Source organism: Artemia franciscana, chromosome 12 (genome assembly GCF_032884065.1).
Source record: "Artemia franciscana chromosome 12, ASM3288406v1, whole genome shotgun sequence".
NCBI lineage: Eukaryota > Metazoa > Arthropoda > Branchiopoda > Anostraca > Artemiidae > Artemia > Artemia franciscana.
Window position 1 is genome coordinate 19,697,486 of NC_088874.1, and position 25,131 is coordinate 19,722,616.

Here is a 25,131-nt window from a genome sequence, read left to right on the forward strand (position 1 = left end):
AAGGCTGGAATAACCGTGATGGTTTTTTGCAATAATACTTTTGGTGACGACAGAAAACTCGATGACAATAGAAGCAGTGACGAGGCAGTGTCTAACAAAAACTTTCTGGAAGCTTACTATTTCTTAATCATTTCTTATGTCTGCACGCAAACTTAAAAATAACTACCAGCTTAATAAGGTTGATCTTTTACCTAATAGAAAAATATATATCTTAATTAAATCTTAAGTGATACATAATAGCATTATAATTTCAGGCTTATCCTAAAAGCAATGGGACTATGGGATGATGAAATGTCCGTTGTTAACGAAGAGGATGAGAAAACAGATCTAATTCCTTCTGATAGGCACAGTATCTCAAGTGACGACACCATTACCGGGGCTGATGTAGCTCTAGCTGATTCAATAGTTGGTGGTATAACTTCTTTTCGAGAAACTGATAGTCGAATATCTATCGCTGATAGCGTGTTTGATAAAGAGTCTGTGGCAGGAGAAAAGGGATTTCGTGACATAATTGTCCAATCAGCTACACCAAACGGATCTATAAGGACTCGGAACTCTTCGAGAAGAAGTAACAAACGGCATTCAAGCTTTCCAGTGGAAAATTTTCAGCTAATTGTTCCTCAAATAAGTTTTGAAATGGAAAGAAGACCATCACCGATTCTAAAGCGTCAGTCATCCGTGAGGTCATCCACATCCGATCCAGATGCAAAAGATCATTTAAAAGTTCAAAGAACGATGTCTGGCCGATCTAGCATTACAAAGACTCCAAGCTTTCGTGAGGATATAATAGCTGAAGAAATTATAATTCCGTCGAATATATCAAAAATGAATAAGCAAAAAAGTGATAGTTTAAGATCCAGATCCTCGGGTGATAAAGGGAGTGCGGCTTTTTCTAGATCGGCAAGGGGCAGTAGGCGCAGACTTTCCAGAAAAGGAAGTAGCTTCAGGAGACAGTCATCTTCAGCTAGCACAAGGACTAACAAAGTGATTATAAGAATAAGGGAGTTTGTTAGAAATTGTAAACAGGGAATAAGGACAGTTGCATTTAGATGGAAAGTAGGGTAAGCTATCAATTTCTAATTAATTCTTTTTAAAGGAAGCCACTTTGTTCTTTTAATGATTCTTTTTCTATTTCATATTTTTAAATTTTTATGGCACTTGGTATTAACCAAGTGACAAATAGCGATTGCAAATTCTGTCGGTCTGTCTGTCTGTGTGTCGGTCTGTCTGTCTGTCGGTCTGTCTGTTTGTCTGTCTGTCTGTCCCGGTTTTGCTACTTTAGGCACTTCCAGACAAGCTAGGACGAGGAAACTTGGCAGGCATATCAGGGATCCGACCAGATTAAACTGGAAATAGTCGTTTTTCTCGATTTGACCATCTGGAGGGAGTGGGGGGGCGGTTAATTCCGAGAAAATAGAAAAAATGAGGTATTTTTAACTTACGAAGGAGTGATCGGATCTTAATGAAATTTGATGTTGAGAAGGATATTACGTCTCAGAGCTCTTATATTAAATTTCAACCGTATCCGGTGAAGGAGATGTTATGTGGGAGGGATGGAATCTAAACTCTTGGAAAATGCTCAAAGTGGAGGGATCGGGATGAAACTTGGTGGGAAAAATAAGCACAAGTCCTAGATACGGTATTGATATAACCGGAATGGATCTGCTCTCTTTGAGGGGGTGGGGGGAGGTTAATTCCAAAAAATTAGAAAAAATGAGGTATTTTTAACTTACGAAAGAGTGACAGTATCTTAATGAAATTTCATATTTAGAAGAATCTCGAAATTTAGATTTATAATTTTTTATCTCAACCAGGTATAGTGTCACTAGGGGGGGGGGCGAAAATCTTGGAAAACGCTTAAAGCGGAGAGATCAGGATGAAACTTGGTGGAAAGAATAAGCAAACGTCCAAGATAAGGGATTGACTTAACCGGACCGGATCTGCTCTCTTTGGTGGAGTTGGGGGGGTGAGGGGAGTAATTCGGAAAAATTAGAAAAAATGAGGTATTTGTAACTTACGAACGGGCGATCAGACCTTAATGAAATTTGATATCTAGAAGTATATTTTGCTTTAAAACTCTTATTTTAAATCCCGACCAGATCCAGTGACATTGAAGGGAGTTGGAGGGGGGAGCTGGAATTCTTGGAAAACGTGAAATCCAGGTATCTTACGAATGGGTAATCGGATCTCAATGAACTTGATATATAGAAGAATCTTATGTCTCAGATGCTCCATTTTTCAATTAGAATCGGATCTGGGGACATATAGGGATGGGTGGAGGAAACAGAAATCTTGGAAACCGGAAATCTTGGAAAACGCTTAGAGTGGAGATATCGAGATGAAACCTTATAGGAAAAATAAGCACAAGTTATAGATACGAGATTGACGTAATTGGTACGGATCCGTTCTCTTTGGGGGAGCTGGGGGTTGTTAATTTGGAAAAGTTAGAAAAATTGAGATATTTTTAACTTAAGAACGGGTGACCAGATCTTAATGAAATTTGATATTTAGAATGGACTCATGTCTCAGAGCTCTTATTTCGAATCCCGACCGGATCTGTTGACACTGGGGGGAGCCGGAGGGGGAAACCAGAAATCTTGGAAAATGCTTATAAATGTCGTAGATACGTGACTGACGTAACCGGACTGGATCCACTCTCTTTGGGGGAGTTAGATGGTGGGGTTCAGTGCTTTGGCGAGTTTGGTGCTTCTGGACGTGCTAGGACGATGAAAATTGGTAGGCGTGTCAGGGAGCTGTACAAATTGACTCGATAAAGTCGTTTTCCCTGATTCGAACATCTGGGGGGGGGGCTGAGAGAAGCGGAAAAATTAGAAAAATTGAGGTATTTTTACCTTGCGAGTGGGTGATCGGATCTTAATGAATTTTGAAGGTCCTCGTGACTCAGAGCTCTTACTTTAAATCGGGACCGGCATTTAGCCTCTTGTTTTCCTTTTAAAGCAATCTATTGATTCCTAGAATTTTGCTAGAGCTCATACCATATGAGCTCTTGGCTCTTGGCTATTCCGACCTCGTCACAAGTGCCATATGAGCTCTTAGCTCCTGTTAATTATCAAATTGGCAAAGTCGCATACCATTTTATCTATATCTTCTAATAAAATTATTAGCTATATGAAGAAAAGGTAATTAAATTTTATCTTTTCAGGAAGCGAATTTGTTTCATCAGATATAACTGATTTAGTCTTACTTACAGCTACAGGAAGGGATAGATAAGGTCTCAGATAGAATATTGGTGTTTTTGTCAGGGGATTTTAGTGCCCAGGTCGGTAGAAACATGAATAGATGGTATCCTGGCCTAGGTAATATTGGTGTACGAAAAGAAAGCAGTAATGACTACACACTGCTGCAATTTTGTTGGAGTAACAATCTAATTATAACCAATATAGTATTTGGTCATAAGGTGGCGCATAAGTTAACATGGCATTAACTTAATGTTAAGATAGTTAATCTTACTGATTATATTATTGGAAACCTAAAACAGCATGATCAATACAAGATACAAGGGTAAAAAAGAGTGCTGCTATTGATGCTAAAAATAAAAATCACCACCTAGAATTGTCTGATGTTAATTTAAAGCCAAAATTAAAGAAGGGTAACTACTTTCTGGGAAGCTCTGACTTTGGTAGACTTCGGGAAATAAATTTGAGTCTTCTCCAGGATGAGAAGACTGCAGGATCAGCAAGAGATACAAGGGTATATATGACTACTTTTATTGATTTTAAAAATTAAGATCACCATTTAGTAGTGTCTAACGTAAATTTAAAGGTGAAATTAAAGAAGGGTAATAGTAGTACCCCTTCTCTGCTTTTATTTAGAGCCCTATCCCTGCTTTTCATGAGAACCTTATCCTGCCATTCCTGTGAGAGCTCTACCCTCTCATTTTATGACAGTCACCAGGTGTATGTTAAATAATAGGGAATATTTTCTAAGAGATGCAGGTGTCTGTTACGTAATTTGAGTTGAGGGAGTGAGAAAAAACTTCAGGGAGCCTGCTAAATACAGATTTCCTTGGGTTTTACCTAATAGTCTCCTTTTTTTTAAATAACCTATGAGGACCAAGGCCTATTTACTCTTGATTTCTAAGATTGTTACATAATAGAAAGTCCTTGAAAAATCTTAAGGGGCTTCTGTACCCCCAGGATTTCAAACATTTATCTCTAAAAAACCTTCAGGGCTTCTTTACTTCAGCATTTCTAAGATTGTTACATAATAGAGAATCCTTATAAAACCTTCAGGGCACTTGCTTCTGATCCCCTTGGCTGATACTTCATAGGATTTGGATGTTACCTAAATAGACAGTGTTTTCTTCAGGATGCAAGCGTTACCTAATAGTTTGTTAAAGACGCCAAATCAGGATTTCCTTGGTTGTTATGCCTAAAAACCAAATTTTTCTGGAAAAACCTTTAGGGGCTTTTTTACCATAAGATTTATATGAATGTTAAGTAATAGGATTTGGGATGCTACATAATAGGACGTGTCCTATAGTCAAGTAGAGTCCACTAGTAAAGCGGGGGAGTTTTATTCCAACTTTGAAGACATTTTTCTTCCAGACATTGTTCCAGACTTTTCAACGCATTTCAAGACGTTCGTGAAGAAATTTTTATTCAAGACTTTTTTCATGATTTTTTTTAAGGTTTTATGTAATAGGGAATGTTTACCAGTAATATGGATGACGCATTCTAATGTGACTTGTTTCTTCAGAGATCGCGGAAAAGTCCCGGCTGTAACAGAGGGAGGCATAAACGTGGGTGTTACATAATAACGGTACACACATGAGATGCAATGCAACCCTGCGTGCCTTGCTAGATTTATTAGTGGTGATTTAATCTTATATAACTTAGTAGAATTATTTGGGACGGCGCAATCTCGCGTGACATGCTAGGCTTCAAGGCTCCCTTTGTAATACCCGCTTGTAACTGGGAAGAGCATACATATTGGTGTCACGTAACAGATGCACACATGGGAGCTACGTAACACCAGCACTCACATTGGTTGTTGCGTAATGGCAATACACATGAGGGGTGTTAACCTAATGACGGCACGCTTGTTGATGTTACGTAATGGCAACACACATGTTAAATGTCAATTGATGGCAGCACACACTTTGATGCCACGTAATGACGATGTATACTTGGGATGTCAGATAATACCTTAAGAGATTTCATTTTCTTCGGTATTTCTTTTTTTTTCAATGCTTTTTTTTCTTCAGGATTACATTTTCTTTCAAGGCTTTTTTTCGTGGAACCTTTATATTTTAAAGATTTTATGTCCGCACTAGGGTTCGAAAGGAAAATTTCCATCCAATGGAACTGTGCCTAGGACATCTGGACGGTGAAACCCTTTCTAATATTTTGATTCGGTTAATATACTCTACATGGTAGCCTATTCAGCGCACGGAAAATTCTCTGTCTCGCATATTAGAATGATTAAATGTGTTTACGTGTTCCCATATGCTTGCAATAACTGACATGCAGGGTGGAAAATCTATTATTGAAATTTGCTTATATTTGAAGTACACTTGCTTGTTGAGTAATGCTTTAGCGAGAATTGCCCGATAAAATTGCCGGTTGCTCTTAGCGCATTTTACACTAATTGAGTCTTTTTCACGTATATGACATTTTCGGGTATTACAATACAAAAATATACGTTTACACAAGAAACGGTCGTTTAAACTCGATGAAAAATTCCCTAACAGCGTCTCTTCTGATGATTCCTAGCGATTTCAGTCAGTCTGGCAGAATGTACCACTCCCAACGATACATTTCTGGCACACATTACCACATTTAAGGATCTTTTCAACATTTTCCCTCAAAATAAATTTATAGACTAAAAAATTAGAATTGTTTTTTATTTAAGCAGCGGTAACTTGCCATTTGGTTGCTAGATTGTGATGTTTCATGGTAATTCCAAGCCCTTGAAACTCAATGACCGAAAAGAGACACCCTCTAAGATACATTATGCTACATATGACATTTTCAGAGCATTTTCTTGCAAAAATATTCGTTTACACTAGAATTAATAATTTAATCTTTATAAAAAAATCCTTATTAGCGTTTCTTTCGATGACTCTTACCATTTTATGCGTGCGCTGCAAAATGTACCAGTAGCCTCCCCCCTTGATGACACCGTTCTGGCGCATATTATCACCCCTGAGGACTTTTCAAGCTAATCCCCCTGTAAAATAATTTATACACTAAAAATTACCATTGTTTTTATTTAAACTTGGTGCGATATAATCTATATTTTCTCAAATATAATAGAGGAAATATAATCTATATTATCACAAAAAGAAAAATTAATGTAAATGTTTCTCGACGAGGAAAATCAATATTTAATAATCTTCAAGTACAGAAATAAGCACACATCAAGTTCCACTAACAAAGATCAGCAAGCAACAAGGTCCATGAACAAAATCCCTTTCACGAGGAGGAAAATCAATGCACAAGTTTCACGAAGAGAATAAATCAAGATGCAAAAAGTTTCACGAACAAAAATCAGCATGCAACAAGTTCCACGACAAAAACTAGCATGCAAAAAGTTCCCTGAACAAAATCAGTTTCACGTGGAGAAAAATCAATATACAAGTTTCACAAAGAGAAAAATCAACATGTAAGAAGTTTCACGAGGAAAAAATCAGCACGCATCAAGTTCCATAAACAAAAATCAGCACAAAACAAGTTCCACGAACAAGAATTAATACGCAAAGAGCTCCATGAATAAAATCAGTATCACGAGGAGAAAAAGAAATGTGCAAGTTTCACGAAGATAAAAATCAATATGAAACAAGTTTCTCGAACAAAAATCAGCATGCAACAAGTTACCGCAATAAAAAATCAGCATGCAACAAGTTACCGCAATAAAAAATCAGCACGCAACAAGTTCCATGAACCAAATCAGTTTCACGAGGAGAATAATCAAATTACTAATTTTACGAAGAGTAAATCAAGGTGCAACATGTTTCACGAACATAAATCAGCATGCAACAGGTTGTAAGAAAAAAATCAGCACGCAACAAGTTCCATCAGCAAAGTCAGTGTCATGAAGAGAAAAATCAATTTAGAAGTTTCACGAAGATAAAAATCAACTTTTAACAAGTTTCATGAACAAAAATCAGCACGCAACAAGTTCCGCGAATAAAAATCATCACGCAACAAGTTCCAAGAACAAAATCAGTTTCACGAGGAGAAAATGAATGTACACGTTTCACAAAGAGAAAACTCAATATCAACAAGTTTCAGGAACAAAATCAGCACGCAGATTATTCAATGAAAAAATTAATTGAACGTAGAGAAAAATGAATATACAAGTTTTAAGAAGAGAAAAACCAGCATGTAGCAAGTTTCACCAACAAAAAATCAGTGCGAAATAATTTTCAAGAACAAAAATCATCACGCGACAACTTCAAATAAAAACAGTGGTAATTATTAGTTTATAAATTCTTTTTAAAGGGGGGGGGGAATTAAAAACCCTTAGGTGTGATAGTGTGCGTCATAAGGGTGTCATCGGAGGGGATGGGGGCTAGTACATTGTGCCATACTGGCCTCAAGTGCTAGGAATAATCGGAAGAAAAGCTAATGGGCATTTTTCATTAAGTTTGAACGATCAGTTCTAGATTAAACAAATGTTTTTGATGGAAAATGCTCGAAAAAATGTCATATATGTGCTAATGCATGTTAGAGGGTGTCTTTTGTCAGTCATTGAGTGTCAAGGGCTTGGAATTGCCATTGAACATCGCAATCTAGCAATAAAATGGCAAGTTTCCTCTGTTCAAATAAAATCAGTTGTCATTTTTAGTTTATAATTTTCTTAGGGTAAAAGCTCGAAAAAATCCTTAGGTGTGATAATGCGCGCCAGAAGAGTGTCATTGGGGGAGTTTTAAGAAGAGAAAAACTAACATGTAGCAAGTTTCACCAACAAAAAATCAGTGCGAAATAATTTTCAAGAACAAAAATCATCACGCGACAACTTCAAATAAAAACAGTGGTAATTATTAGTTTATAAATTCTTTTTAAAAGGGGGGGGGGAACTTAAAAACCCTTAGGTGTGATAGTGTGCGTCATAAGGGTGTCATCGGAGGGGATGGGGGCTAGTACATTGTGCCATACTGGCCTCAAGTGCTAGGAATAATCGGAAGAAATGCTAATGGGCATTTTTCATTAAGTTTGAACGATCAGTTCTAGATTAAACAAAATGTTTTTGATGGAAAATGCTCGAAAAAATGTCATATATGTGCTAATGCATGTTAGAGGGTGTCTTTTGTCAGTCATTGAGTGTCAAGGGCTTGGAATTGCCATTGAACATCGCAATCTAGCAATAAAATGGCAAGTTTCCTCTGTTCAAATAAAATCAGTTGTCATTTTTAGTTTATAATTTTCTTAGGGTAAAAGCTTGAAAAAATCCTTAGGTGTGATAATGGGCGCCAGAAGAGTGTCATTGGGGGAGGGGGGGTTGGCTGCTACATTGGTACGTTGTGCCAGGTTGGTGTCAAATACGAGGAGTCATCGGAAGAAACGCTAATTGATAGTTTTTCTTTAAGTTCAAACGATCGATTCTAGCGTAAACAAATATTTTTGCTGAAAAATGCCCGAAAAAATTTCATGTCATTTAATTGCTATTTAACATGGCAGTCAAGCAATTAAATGGCAAGTTTCCGCAGTTCAAATAAAAACAGTGGTCATTTTTTAGTTTATAAATTTATATTGAGGGGAAAATGCTGAAAAAATCCTTATTTGTGAGAATTTGCACCAGATATATGTCATCGGAGGCTGGTACATTGTACCATGCTGACATCAATCGCCAAGAGTCATCAATAGAAACACTAATGGTTTTTTATCATTAAGTTTAAAGGATCGATTCTCGCGTAAACAAATATTTTTACAGGAACATGTCCGAAAAATTGTCATAATTGTGATAATGTATGCTAGAGGATGTTTTTTGTCAGCCAATGAGTGTCAAGGGCTTGAAATTACCATGGAACATCGCAATCTAGCATTGAAATGGCAAGTTTCCGCTGTTCAAATAAAAAACAATGCTCATTTTTCAATTTATAAATTTATTTTTAGGGAAAATAGTTGTAGAATGTATAAACTGAATCAAGGTCTCTAGAATATAAGAATTCCATGAGATAAAACGCCTTGAAATAAAATGAAATCCTTAATAAAAAAATGCTTTGAAAAAAAGAAATCCCGACGAAATTAAATCTCTTATAGCATTATGTAACATCCCGCTTGTACATTGTCTTTTGGTAGCACCCACGTGTGTGTTGTCATTACCTGATATCTTAATTGCGCGCTGCCATTATGTAACAGCAATGAGTGCACCGCCATTACGTAAAACTCCAGGTAGGTGCTGCCATTACGTAAAAGGCAACATGTGGTCTGACATTACGTAACACCCGCGTGTGCTTCGTCATTACGTAACACCTACTTGTGTGCCCTCCTCAGTTACAATCAGGGTTCCCCCCAAAGGGCCCTGAAGTCTAGCTTGTCACACGAGATTGCGTCACTCCCAGTAAATCGACTAAATCACGTAAAATTACAACACCCCCTAAAAAATACACGAAGGCCCGCATAATTGTGTAACATCTCACGTGGGTACCACTGTTATGCGACACTCACGTGTGTGACTCCCTCACTTAAAACCGGGATTTCCTGAAGGGTCCTTCAGAAACAAGTCCTGTTAGAATGTGCCATCCCTTAACACTGGTAAACATTCCCTATTATGTAAGAACTAAAGAAAAAAACCTCAAAGAAAAATGTCTTATAAAACGTCTTGAAAAGTTTTGAAAAATCTTGGAAAACGTATGGAAGAATAACGTCTTAAAAACGGCTTGAAATGTCTTGAAAATGTTTTGAAGAAAAATGTTTTAAAAACGTCTGGAAATAGCTTGACATGTCTTGAAACGCTGTGTAAAATGTCTTGAATAAAAACGTCATAGAAAACGTCTTGAAATGTCTTGAAACGCCTTGAAAAATATCTTGAAGAAAAATGTCATAAAAATGTCTTGAAACCTCTTGATAAACGTCTTGAAGAAAAATGTCTTTAAAATTTCTTGATATATCTTGAAACATCGTGAAAACCCTCGGAAAGAAAAACGTCTTAATAAAACTCCCTGTTTGACTACTGGACTCTAACACGTCCTATTATATAGCACCCCAAACCCTACTACGTAACATTCAAAGAGATTCGGGGTAAAAAAAAGCCCCTGATGCTTTTTCCCACAGCCTTAGGTTTTTTAAGCATAACAACCAAGGAAATCCTGATTTGGTCTAGGTTTTTTCAAAGAAAGTATTAGGTAACGTTTGCATCCTCTCTATTAGGTAGCATCCAAACTTGATTTAGGACTCTCTATTATGTAACAATTTTAGAAATCCTAAAGTAAACAAACCCTGGTCATCATAGTTTTTTTTCTTTAAAGAAACGATTAGGTAAAACTCAAGAAAATCCTCGTTTAGCGGGTTATTCTTAAGGTTTTTGAATCATAACAATCTTAGAAATCTGAAGTAAATCCGTCATAGTAAAAATACTTGAGGTAAAGAAGCCCTGTCAACGCAGGTTTTCTTAAGAATCAGAGAACTTATGACGTAGCAATCTTTATAATCCTGGGGTAAAGAAGCCCCTGAAGGTTTTTCAAAGAACAATCTCAGAAATCCTGGGGGTAAAGAAGACCTGGACCTCGTATGTTTTTTTAAGATTCAGAGAAACTATGACATACGAATCTTCGAAATCCTAGGGTAAAGAAACCTTTGAAGGCTTTTTAAAGAACAATCTTAGAAATTCTGGGGTAAAGAAGCAGTAGCCCTCGTAGGTTTAAAAAAAAGAAACTATTAGGTAAACCCAAGGATATCTTTATTTAGAGGGCTCCCCGAAGGTTTTGTTCACGCCTTTAGCTCCAATTACGTAACAGACACCTGCATCTTTTAGAAAACATTTCCGATTATATAACATGGACCACTGCTGGCTGTCATTGAATGATGGGGTAGTGCTGTCACGGGAATGGTAGGATAGGGCTCTCATTAAAACCAGTGATTGGGCTTTCATTAAAAGCAGAGAGGGGATACTGCGGGTAACTACTTTTCGGGAAGATATGACTTCGGTATACTCGAGGATGAGAATTTGAGATAAACTGTCAAGGAACAGTTGAGACTGAACAGGAAAGTTTAAAATCTGACAATATAAAAGATGGATGGAATAATTTGAGGAACTTTATTTATTAAGTCACTGATGGCGCATTAGGGAAGATGGTTATGTACGGAGCGAGGAATATTAGGGAAACTTGGTTGCGTTTAAAAGAGAGGAGGAGGGACTTATAAAACTTTCTGAGTGATAGATCATATGAAAATAAAAGCAATGTAAAGAAAGTGAAATATTGTACTGGTCTGTTAATAAATTTACAGGTGGTGTATTGGATTCCCGACTGACTATCCACATTTCAAACAGTAGGCGTCACGAAAATTGTGGTTCAATCCCACTTTCTAGAGCTGTAACTAAAGAAAGGTTGATATGGCTGTTGCATGTTTTGCTGATGAAGGGAGACATATTACCAAATATTGTCCTTTTTGACCAACCGTCTAGAGACAAACAACAAACATCGTCCTCGGTTGGAGTGGGGGGATATCGTAAAGATAGATTTAAGGGAAAATGAGATTTCTTGGAAAGGTGTAAAGAGGGAGGTCTTGATTAGATTGGAGTTGTCAACTCGCCGCTAAGGCGAGTTGATAATAGTAGTAGCAGGAGTAGGAACAGTAGTAGTCACGATAAAGAATAAAAAATAATATACAACCCTTATCAATTGTAATAGGAACTCTTAAAAAATAGAAGTTTTATAACAGCGTGCACATCAGAAAGATCTGCTGTTCATGCTGATTACCAATATTACAAATCTATTTAATTTAATTTTATCCTTTAAAAGTTATTATCATACAAGATTGTGTATGATTTTATAAAAAGGGGAAACAACTCGTAAACAGAAGAAAGGCTTGCTGAAAATTTCTCTATCGAATTCAATATGTCTAATGCAAATACACTGCATCAAAGACTTCACGCCCTTATGGCTGAAATGTGAATTTTTTTCATTTTTTAAAGAATGGTGATCACGAATGTACTTTTATTTTGCATAGTTTGTTTAGTGCATAGTTTGTTGTGTGTTCCTTTGCTTGTTTGAAAGAAATGATGGTATTGAACCAGTAGTAATAAAATAACACAGGATTGGTCATGAGATGGGAATTCAAAATTAAAGGTCCCTTTATGAGTAAATGGAGACCGCATCAACCGAAGTGCTCATTTCTGCCATTTTGGGCCACAAAACGGCAAGTTTAGCTCGTCTAGGACTTACGTAATGTCAAAGAATAATCTGATATAGCCAATAGCTTAGAAGCCACCCACTTTCAAAGGTAATAATGTCGTGAGCTGACACAATCTTTCCTACGTATATATAAGCCCCATACAAAACAAATGACGCTTTTAGAGCACTTATACATGAATAGTAATGGTTATATAGTATGTCAGAGCTGATAAGCAGATATTTCCTGGGTAATTAGGTTGCATTTCTATTTTGGGGTGGCCTGAGACCTCAAATAGGGTATTTCATACCAAAATTATCTAATTTTACTTTGAATGTTCCTTCAGGTCAATATAGCGAGAGAGTATTTTACCTGACTTCTCTTTATTAGGAGGAATGTAACTCAATTAGTCATGCAATTTGGATGCCGAGGTGCTGAAATCTCTTATCTGTTTGTAGAAATATACATAGCTTTTCTACCTTCACAAAGAGTAAAGTACCACATTAACATGGGCATGCGTATGTAGATAAGAAGAATGCGAATATCCATCAAGAACATTTTTCTAGCAGGCCTTCATCCTAAAAACGTTAATAATATGAAAAAAACTTCGTTTTCTTAAAGAGTTAAAGAGGCTGCGTCCCAAAGTCGAACCTTAAAACGTCCTCTCATAATTCCTGTACGTTTTAAGGTTCGACTTTGGGACACAGCCTCTTTAACTCTTTAAGAAAACGAAGTTTTTTTCATGTTATTTCTGTACGTTTTTCTACAATCCATGGTGGATGTAATTTAATAATAATTTTCCATGTTTATTTTCTCGCTTTCTGTATCAATAAATTCAAACTGACAAAATTATCTAATTTTGATAATTTTAATAGTTTAGCAGCTTAATTAAAAATTTAGCAGCTAGTGGTTTTTACCCACCCGCCTCCGGTTTATGGGCCCAGCGCGCTTCCGCTGCGCCAAGCTGCTGTTATGCTTGTTATCAAACAAGTTATTACAATAGAAAATTTCACCAACGGCTTCAATTAGGAAATCAATTTAAATGGTTCTTTTAAGTTGCTTCCATCAAGTCTTACCCCCGCTTCAGTACAAATTCTTGTGAACATTCCAGTATGTAATTCTGATCACATGTTTCCATGTTTATTTTCTCCCTTTCTGTATCAATAAATTCAAACTGACAAAATTACCTAATTTTACAAATTTTAAAAAATTAGAAGATAGCGGTTTCGATCCACCGACCTCTAGGTTATGGGCCCAGCACGCTTCCGCTACGCCAAGCTGCTGTCAGTGTAAGAATTTTTCAAACAAGTGATATTATTACAAGAGAAAATTTTACCTTCAATGGGGAAATGGGTTTTTCTAAGCTAGAAAATCGAGGGGTTAAGATTTTCCGACGAAACTTTCCAGGAAAATTACTCGGAGAATTCCGCGTCGAATGAGTCTTCGTACACCCAGATCCAATGTCGGCTGTAACCTGTAGGCGTCTCAGAATAAAAAGAACATGAACATTATGTGGCTATGCGTGGTTTCTGGAAAACAGGGAAGGAGTTATCGGATCGAGCTGAAATTTCGCGGATAAGCTCCTGGGCCCTAGGGGACCTTAACTTTTGAATTTCAGTCCTATCGGACAACGTTAAAGGGGGGCTGGGATCTTCGGTCGAAACTTTCGGCCAGATTTTGCCCATGAAGGAAAAGTCGGAGGGGGGTGAAATTTGGCAGGTTTCTTAGTTGGAGCTCGGGCTACGAAATGCATCCCTCCTATCCCTCTGCAACCACTGGAACCGAAGATCGCTTAATATTGTCGTGGTTCCCCTCTTTAAAGAGGCACGAGTGTGCCTCCTTGATTATTTTGACGGTAAAGCTATTTTTGGCATTCCCCTCTCCTGATAATTGTTTCAAGCGGAATCACTTTCCAGATGCCATTAGCTCATCTGAAGCGTTGGTAAGCAAAATAAAAACAGTAGCGGACGGAATAGGGAATTGAGGGGGTAGCACCAATCCAGACATTTGTAAAATGTTATGTTACAAATTGGCACACGTTTACTTAATTCACACACACGTGAAGCGTTGTTAAGGAAAATTAAAACAGTAGCGGAGGGAATAGGGATTTGACGGGGTAGCACCAATCCTTACATTTATAAAATCTGAATATTATATTACTAATTGACCCATGTTTACTTAAAAAAAATAAGTTTTGGCCGAGTGAGAGTCAAGAGCAACGTTAAACCTTGAGGAGAAAAGAAACTAGCTTAAACATGATGTTTGTTTCTGTCCCATTAGGCTGCCCTCTTTATATTGCAATTTTATATTGCCATTATGAATATTGATCCCAAACATAATACTATCCCAAACATAATAATAGTGTAATAAACAAGCAGTGTTCAAGTAAGCCTAGAAAATCTGGAATGTTTTTGCTTTTTCATAATTATGACCATTGTGTATAATTACAACAATATTTTTATTTCATAAGAAATATTTTTACATGAAATATTTAATGATCAGAACTAGATTGATTGGTTCCGTTACAGTGGTGGAAATAAGTGGATTACCAGAAAAAAAAGATTTATATTTTACACTTAGAACTGCGGAATAGTAAGACTGAAAGATGTTGATCATAAATCAAGAAAAGTCTGATTTTCCGTGAATCAAAAATTTTTGCTAAGCTTATGTTGTATTATTATTATTTTTTTTAATCAATAAATCGATCAATTGACCTCTAACTATTTCCGTTTCCCAATCTACCAGAAAATTCGTCTTCAAACTGACATAATTACTATTTATAGATGAATACTTCACTGACTAAAATTATTTTATCTTTTTTCAAATTTTCTTCTTTAACAATTTTCTTTTTGCATGTGCTTCTGTTTCGTCCCTTTTATTTATATTTTTAATGTATTCAGCCTAACGAAGCTACTGGTTGTTCTTTGCTGTGAAATACCAGTTCTTTCTGTCTTATTTTTCATCTCTTCTTTTGACTCTTGATCTTATCTTCTAGGTGTATCAATTATTTTTCGTCAATTTACGAGTTCTTCAATGGTCTATTGGACCAAGGAAACCGGGTTCCCGTAGATTTATACTTCTATATGTTTTGGTGTGATTTTATCAATTTCTTTGTTGTCATTTTTGGATTTTCTGCATTTGCGGTAAGTCGAAGTCAAAATTCTAAAAATGTGGCCGAGATCCCCAATACGAAATCATAAACATTAAAGAAAAACTTTCATCCAGACCTTTATGACAGAACCTGTCCCCCCGGAAACCCCCAAGAAACCTGTTATGTCATGACTACGTACAGGGAAGATACGTGGTATTTCAAGTTAAAACAGACTAAAATGGACAAAGACGCTAACTTTGAGGTCTAAGACAGCAGCTTTTTTTGAAGACACGTACCTCTTTAAAATATTTTGAAAGCTGTTGAACAATGTCTACGCAATGGTATGATACAAGGATTCCCATAATCCCACTACTCAAGATTATAAGATTTATCCCACCAAAAATTGTGGATACAAAAACCTACTTTTATTTTTACCTACCTATTTTTCTCTGTGTGTGTATATATAAAAAAGGATTGGCAAGAAATATTACAGTTACTGTCCTTTTTTTGTTTGCTCATGTTCTACGAACAAAATAAAAATCTATAGCTCAAAACAAAATTTCGGAGAGAAGGTGAATAAGACTTCTTGAATAAGGAAGAATTTACATTTAAATCCTGATTTAAATGCCAGGATGAGCTATGTAATGATTGTGGCCTATATTTATCGCTGCTATTGCTTTGCGTTGACACACCCATAAAACCCCACAAGTGACACTTATGGAATGAAATCGGTGAAAATCATTCGAACTCTTATTCTAAGTGAAATTCCAAGGGGAAAGGTAAAGATCAAGCTCCCTTTATTCTGAAATCCATATAGAAAATATTATAGCTTCAGGTCTGTTTTTGTAAAGTTGCTAAGGTACGCGTGCCGTGGAGGGGGAGGTAAATGCCCAGAGTATAATACCCATTAAAATCTCATATTTGTTTAGTTTTCTGTGATTTATTTAGATCGTCATTCTGTTTAGAATATTTTTTCTGACAAGTTTGGCCTTAAATCAGAAAAAAATTGTTTCAAGTGTATTTTTTACTTTTTTTCAGCCTTATGGCAACAATACTGAGCCCCTCTGCATTTGACCATTTTTTACTTCCGATTAAAATAGTTATCATTGTAACAAAAATAATAGTAAAATTACTGTACTCAATCAATAAGAAAAATGACTGTTTTGTGTTTATAAGAAAATTAAAGGAATGACAAAAAATATTACAATTTTTGTCCTTTTTGATGTATTTGCTCACGCTGTGTGAACAAAATACAAATTTAAAATTCAAAACAAAATTCAAGAGAGAGGGTGAAGATATAGACTTCTTTAACATTAAAGGCTTTACAATTCAAACCAAGACTTCAACTGCCTGGGTGAGTTGTGTAAATAACTACAGTCTACATTTATTGTTGTTATCCCATTGCTTCGACACGCCCATGAAACTCCACAAGTTACGCTGTATATATGTTCGAAATATCCAGTTAAAATTATTATATATGTTCACTGCCGATTAAAAGGTTTCATCCCTATTTTGAGCTATTGTACTTTCAAACACGAATGCCTTTACGTCTCTTTACGGGCCATGGAGCCTTTATAGGGATATTAGTGACGTATAATTATTGAAAGTTCAATTTCTTTGAATACATCTTATTTTGTGTACACGTCATTTTTGGACATTTTTGCAGAGATCAGCTGCATTTAAATAAGTGTTTTTCTAGACAAAATTATACTCAAGATCTGTTTCAAAAAACTATACACAGAGGTCCAGTGCGTCATAAAAAGTGCTTTCTCTGACCTAAGTATGAAAACTTTTATGGGAAAAGTGATGTTTTTACTTGAAATTCTCCTTTTCCTTCCCCTGTGTTGATGTAACGCAACAACTTTCGGAAAAGAGGTGCTAAGTAAAGTTTGACAGTTCCATTTTGCATTGCTATTTAAAATTGTTCTCTAGTTCCTTTGATTTTTTCGTTTTTTTTCACCGGATTGTTAACTAATTTTCTTGGAATCCCTGCTTTGTTTTGTAAATACTTAGTTATATTTCTTGGAAATTTTTGGAGATAATCAATACAATCTTGTATCCAGTTTGCACAGTCTCAGTAACAGAATTTCTTGGCCTCAGCAGCATTTCGGATTATCTGGATGACCTGCTTGTTAGATAATCTCGTTTCCAAAGTTTTAGTTTTTGGCTCCAGATTATAGAATCTTGGGTCAACAAGCATAATCTAGGTGACAAAAATCGTAATTTTGTTTGCATTGAATGCAATATCTGTGACACTTTTGCATCCTCGACTCCATTTGTTCTGATCTTGACCCGAAAGGAACAGTGTTAAAGGAACAGGCTGGATATTAAAACATTATATATTCGGTTATAGCTATTTCAATCTATTGTCACGCAAATAATGGGTAACCACACGGCGAGGGAGCAGCTGCGCTATTTCGCATATAGTGAGGATATAAGATGTAAATGATGTCTAAAATCATTTATGTAAAGTACTGACAGGTAAAATAGAAATGGATAAACAAATTACTCATGTCCACTCAATTTTTGCTCTTAGGTTGTTATTGCTGTGAATATAAGTGTGGGCTAGACATTCTTCGTAAACTAAAAAGTAAGCCAGGGAAGCTCTCTATTAGAATACCTCCTTTTAAATAGCTACTTCCTCGTACTATTTCCTAGCTTAGCCGTCGGTCACTAATAAGCTTGTCCATATTGTTTCGGAATTCAATGCTAAATTTGTTCATAAACCAAAAAGCTAATTGCTCTGTTCACAGATCTATATTTTTGTTATTTGTCATTTTTGTTTTTGTTTCTTATGTATTTCTTATGCATATCTTATGCCTCCCCACTTTTAACGACTTCCTCCTTTTTTTTCCCTTTTTGAGCTTGAATACTTATAAATTTACTATATATATTATGATTTTTTGCTAAACCAAGCTTTTTGAAGCCCTAATCCAGTGGTTTCCAAACTGTGGGGCACGCGGGACTGTTGCAAGGGGAGATGCAGCTGTTTCCAAAATATCATTTTCGAATACGAACCAAAAATGTTGAATAGGTTTCAAAAATGAATCAGCAGTATACGTAATTCACACGTATTGGCTACGAGTAAAGGACGATTTTGCCTACTTTGACAGACAAAGTTTTAGAAATTTTATTGCCATTTGTAACATCTTACATATTTGAAACTGGTTTTTCTACAGCAGTTGTCTTAAAAACAATGTACCGATATCGCTTAATGATTGAAAATAGTCGACCTATCAAAGAACTGACGCTGACTGAAATTGCTCATTCAGGAATCGGAGTGTTCAAGCATTAGCAAAGGATTTTTCTCTATTATTGCCATTTTTCTCTTTCTTATTGTACTCCGTCATTAAATAACTCAAATAAACTTTGCTACATTGACGGGTAAGAAATAAATTATTCTTACTATCATTGTGATTATCATTAAAGTATCTTTTGATTTAGTTCAACACTCCCCACGATTTGAAAATATCTGCGAAGCTCCAAGGATGTGTGACAGCACAAGATGGTTGGCATCCTGCCCCCAATTGCACTTTATGGCTGAAGGGCTATGAAACGGAGACCACCACCGTCGGTTTGGACATTAAGGGTCTAGTGCCGTCTTACTTACTTAAAAAGTATGGAAACAGAGGGCACACGGTGTTTAGTATTGAGTGTCGAAAAATAGTCGACCTATCAAAGAACTGACTCTGACTCAAATTGCTCATTCATGAATCGGAGTGTCCAATTATTAGCAAAGAATTTTTCTCTATTATTGTCATTTCCTCTTTCTTATTGTACTCTGTCATTCCCCTTTAACCTGGGCTTGCACTGACGGGTAACATGTAGACGATTTTTATTATCGCTGTGATTATTATTAAAGTATCTTTTGATTTAGTTCAACCCCCCCCCCACGATTTTCCTAGCATTCCCCAAGTCCCTACTGAATCCAATGATAGTTGCCAATTCTAAATCAAATTAAAGTGACAATTTTTTCTCCCTTGACATTTTTTTTCCAAACGCATTTTAAATATTTGGCTGCTATGGGCTAAAGGTCGTTGTTTACTAGGACGTAGCCAACTGCCACCATGACAGTAGAATTTATCTATAGCTATTCATTTTTTGTACCTATCAATAATTTTGTCCTTTCAGGCCCAAGCTGGTGACGGTGGAGTGATGGCTTACCTTGAAGAAAGTCGTGTTCCCCTTCCTTTTCTCATCATGCTTATTCTTCAGTTCTTTTTGATTTTAACAGACAGAGCACTTTATCTTAGGAAAAATTTACTTGGGAAGCTGATCTTCCAGTTCTTTTTGATATTTGGTGTCCACAGCTGGATGTTTTTTGTTCTCCCTTACGTCACTGAGAGGTAAGATAAATGCACATGCAAACATGGTTTACAGTTAAATAATTAAGCCGAAGAACGTCTTGAAGGAGTTTTGTACCCGCCCTAGAATTAAATAAAAATTTCAGAAAAATTCCGCAATATTATTGATAGATGGGCATTAAAAGTAGAGTTTCAAAAAAATTTAATAGTTTTTATTAATGGGTACTCAACCTTTTTCATAATTAAAAAAAAAGTAATAACGAAAAGAGAATTGTTTCTTTTTTGGAGTAACAAAAAGGTGTTTCTTTTTGTCATCTGTATAGACAGATGGCTAGCTCCACGGTTTGTTCAAAAAATGGCCTTTTTTTCCTACTCCACTTTAAACAGCTTCTTGATCTCCCAGACAAAAATAAGTGCACCCCCCTGTCTGTGAATACAATGATCGTAGGAGAATTTATAAGGGGTGTTGCACCAAAAGACCATTATCAGTACCAGATTGAAAAAGTAGCCTAGTAAACGACGGAGCATTTGCACAGGATTCTGATTGATGGATAATTCTTCTGGACTTGGTTTGTTTTGACGGGTGTTTTTGGGCTAAAAAACTTCTTCCCAGATTATATATCTACTATGGGTTGCCTTCCCGTAGTAGTATAATATTTGTAGACATGAGTATATCTTGAGTCGGAGGCGGTAGGCTTGGGACTGTCTTTGCAGAATCTCGACTCTTAATGATAGAAGAGCCTTGCCAAGTGCTAAATCCATGTTGTGACTAAGATGGGCCCAGGATTGCACATATCCTCCATTCACACTGAGGTCCCAAGGACTTACTGCTATCCGGTTCTAGGTCCGCTTAAGCACTTCGGTGTAGATTTGAGAAGATAGGTTGATCCCGTTCTGCAGTGGTATCTGGGATCATTGCTTTTCCTGAAGCCAAAATAATTTCAATAATTTAAAGAGCATGAAAATTGATACTTGGAATGTTACGACGTTAAAAATGACTATCTTTTGACATTTTGACCGACGAATCGGGCGATTCGAACTGGACTTATTAGTAGTTTCAGAAACCCATATCCAACAGAATAGGGAGCATGAAATTAGGTCATATAAGATTTGTTTACTCAGGCAGGAAAGATGGGGCACATAGACGGAAGAGGGCTCATGATTAACAAGGAAGCCGCTAAGTCTTGTGCAGACTGACAAGTTATTAATAACAGAGCAATAATTGCTCATTTTATGAGCAGTTACAAATCTGTATATCAGTTTTGTATATCACTGTTACAAAAACAATAGACAGAGTCCCAGGTTAAAATATGGTGTTTTTACTAGGTGATATTAACGTCCAGGCCGGTAGAAATTGGGATAGACGGTGTTTTAGGCTAGGTAAATCTGGTGTAGGAAAAGAGAATAGTAATGGCTACAGAATTTTGCAGTCTGTATAACGATCTAGTTATAACCAATACTATGTGGCCCTTAAGTTGACATGATATTCACCCGATGGTAAAACAGCAAACCTTATTGATTATGTAATAAAAAACCGAACACTGGCGGATCAGTACAAGATTCTACGGTATATGAGTGCTTTAATTGATTTTAAAAGTAAAGATCACCATATAGTAGTGTCTAGGGTTAGTTTAAAGCTGAGATTTTGGAAGACTAGCTACCACTCGTGAAGTTATGATGCTGGTAGACACAAGGATAGAAATTTGAGAGATACTTTCTAGGGACAGTTGAATACTAAACTTGAGAGCTTAAAATTTGACAATATGGAAGATGGTTGGAATAACTCTAGTACAACAATTTGAGAAGTTGCTGATGGTATCTTAGGGAAGAAAGTCAAGACTGCAGCTAGGGTTATTAGTGAAAAAGCTTTATCTTTAATAGAGAAGGGGAAAAGGATTTGTACAAGAATTATTTGAGTGATAGATCATTTGAAAACAAAAGAAATTTAATGTAAGTGGAAAAAACATTAAAATGTGAAATAAAAAGGTGTGAAGTAGAGGCCATGGATGAAATTGCCGAGGATCTGGAAGATGCAGCTAGCCAGCATAATAGTAAAATGTTTTACGGGTATGTTAGTATATTGAGAAAGAGTAGTCAATCCGGTCTTGTCCCAGTTAAAGATAGGAACGGAGCCACAATTAGCTATTGAAGATTATAAATATAATTTTTGAAAAACAGAAGTACTTAACGATTTTAGGAAAACCTTTATTAAACCAATGTAAAAGAAAATTGATAAGAGTAAGTTTTTTTTTAAATATCGAGGCATTTGTCTGGTCTCAGTAGGCAGCAAATTACTTAGTAATATGATACTTTTTAGACGGCAAGAAGCTGTAGACAAAGTTTAAACAAAAGAACAGTGTGATTCTAGAAAAGGTAGAGGATGTGTCGACCAAATTTTCACCGTCAGGTTAATAATTGAGAATTGCCTTAGTTGTTAAACACATTTGGTCTTCAGTTTTACGGATTATGAGCAAGCTTTCGATATTTTTGTCATAAGAGCTTTAGCAAAGGTCTTATGCTTTTAGGCTGAGATTTCTGGGGCATGTTCTGCGGATGAAGGGTGACAGATTGCCGAATATTGTCCATTTCAACTATCCGTCTAGGACTCGAAAGAAAACAGGTCTTCCTCGTCTGGGTTGGGCGGATGCTATAAAGAAAGATTTAAGGGAAATAGGAACTTTCTACGAGAATGTAAGATGGGTACTTTCAATAGATTGGGATGGAAGGGGAGTGTGTGTAGCTCTGTTGGCCTCAGGTTGCTCGGTGCTGTAGTGAGTTGTTATATATATATATATATATATATATATATATATATATATATATATATATATATATATATATATATATATATATATATATATATATATATTTATATATATTCAATAGATTGGGATGGAAGGGGAGCGTGCGTAGCTCTTTTGGCCTCAGGTGGCTTGCTGCTGTGTTGATTTGTTATATATATATATATATATATATATATATATATATATATATATATATATATATAGTTCTAAGACTTTGGCCGTATCGCTGCAAAGTTTTTTTCTCAGGCTTATATGTATGGATTCTCATTGTCACTTTTCTTTTAGCCGCAGACAATATGAGCCACTTTTTAGTTTCAGGGTGCCACTATAAGTTCGATACAACCACCCTGGGATAAATATGGATTATCCCTAAAAGTTGGATCCTATTTAGATCGTTTTGGTGGCCAGAAATTTCAATATGCTTGTTTTGAGAAAAAAAACCTATCCATCCCAATTCAAGGCCGGACCCTGGCACTTGGCACGTGCTAGGCTTGTATATAATGCTCCTCGTTGTCGCTCGTCTTCTAACTGAAGATAATGTAAACTTCTTTTTGATGTCTTGGCTTCAGGTTAGGTTTGTTTCAACCACCCTGGAAAAATACGAAAAATGCATATAATTCTAGCAAAAAATGTTTTAATAAATGCACATTTTTTTAAAAGAGAGCATATATTTTTGTTACTCTTTTGTTTTAAGTCTCGAGGTGTCAAGTAAGCAATAACAATTGAGCTAAGAAAGTCTGACGTGAATTCGATTCCTCTTTCCTGTCAATGCATGAAAAAATCAAACATTTTATTGGATTCGTTTTCTTCTGGTGCTCGTTGTGATTCTTACCGTTGCTTCTCTTCTAACCGTAGATTTCATTTACAGTTTTATTTTTTGTTATGAAATTGGCTGACAAATGTTATCTAAAAGCATGTCTTGCTTGCCCTTCACTTTTTTGCATCACTACCTAAGACTTTTTCAAACACAAATGGCAAGTAGCATTACAGGGGATTTTTTTGTAAGGGCTTTCCTCAGCAAAACAATCAATAAAGTATAACAGAAAAGCACATTAAATTGTGACCATTCAAACTAAAATTTGTTAAAAAGTTTTATCATCCCTACTTTAGGGACTGATCCATAAAGTTAGATGAATAAAGCGATTGATTTAAAAATAATGAAGAACACGCTTTTAATTCTAATCTTGCCTTTTAAACAAGTAACCTCAAAGGTCCTTTTGTAACAGGTTCAGTCGTGTTGTCTACTAGTTTTGTGAGTGTCATTTGTTAAATTGTTTTTAAAAGATCTAATGTTTCTTTTGATTCTGCTGTTGGCAACCATGTTTTGGTAACCCTAGCCATAAAATACTTTTTGAAGGAACCTCCCTCATTAGCAACGACTTGGGCATGCAACTGGACGTTCGAGAAGCAATTGAATTTCAACTCAAAATAAATATTAACATTTGTTTAAATTAATTTAAAAAAAAGCTCTCCGAACAAGTAGTTTTCTAAAGGAAAGTAAAGGCCATATTAAACTTAAGATCAGAAGAAATAGAAACATACAATAACTCAAACTCAAAACAACCAGAAAATACTATTAAAGAATAAATAAAACCCAAAGAAACAGAGATTATGCAAACAATCATAGCAAAAAACATACAAAGGGTAGTAATGCAAATGAAAAATTAAATCTTAAAATTAGTAAAGCTTAATTTGAATATGCAAATCAAAATTAAAACGAACAAAAATATTTTGCTATTGAGGCATAAAAGGAAACCCAAAACAAACAGAAAGAATATAAACAGTCATAGCAAAAAAACATACAACGCATAGCCTACTAATGCAAATGAATGAATAAATCTCGTAACGATTAAAGCTTAAGTTGAGTATGCAAATCAACCTTAAAGTGAAAAAAAAAATATTTTGCTATTGAGGCATAAAATCAAACCCAAAACAAACAGAAATAATATAAACAATCATAGCAAAAAAATACAACAGGTACTAATACAAATGAATAAATAAATCTAAAAAGGAGTAAAGCTTGAGTTGAATGTGCAAATCTAGCGTTGCACGAACGAAAATATTTTGCTACTGAGGCATAAATAAAGCTCAAAATGAACAGAAGTTAAATTAACAATTATAGCAAACAGAAAAACAATAGTTACTAATACAAATGGTTAAATAAATCTTAAAACGAGTGAAACTTCAATTAAATATGCAATCCAAGGTTTAAACGAACGAAATTTCTACAAAGAAGAGTTTAAACTTTTACAGTGAATGAAGGAGATAACTCCTTCTTTCACTGTAAAAGTGTAAAACCTAGTGTGTCATTGGTGCCTTACTGAAAACTATATGTGTCTTGAAGAGTCTTGAAAAATGTAAATAAAATCAAACTGGATATGTGATATATAATGTTTTTAATTGTTTATTTTCAACGCTGAAATAATTATAAAAGAAGATATTTGAAATATAATTTGTTTTCAGTAAAGCACCATTGAGGCAGTAGGTTTTAGTATTTTACAGTGAAAGAAGGAGTCAAAACACAAGCTCCTCTTTATAGAGATTTTTTATCCTTTCAAACTTGTTTTACATACTCAATTTAAGTCTCACTCGTTTTAAGATTTATTTGCTGTTTTGACTCTGACAGAGTGAAC

The 25,131-nt window shown here is 35.7% G+C and overlaps 1 protein-coding gene across 2 annotated transcripts in view; it reads left to right on the top strand.

Moving 5' to 3' along the window:
* LOC136033812 (piezo-type mechanosensitive ion channel component-like) overlaps positions 1-25,131 on the top strand; it is a gene marked incomplete at its 3' end in the record, with an annotated part of 265,796 nt that overhangs the window by 223,740 nt on the left and 16,925 nt on the right. For both annotated transcript variants that reach the window (XM_065714725.1, XM_065714726.1), the window contains 3 exon segments: positions 255-1,061; positions 15,295-15,442; positions 19,522-19,736. In XM_065714725.1, coding sequence (XP_065570797.1) covers positions 255-1,061; positions 15,295-15,442; positions 19,522-19,736 — 1,170 coding nt within the window.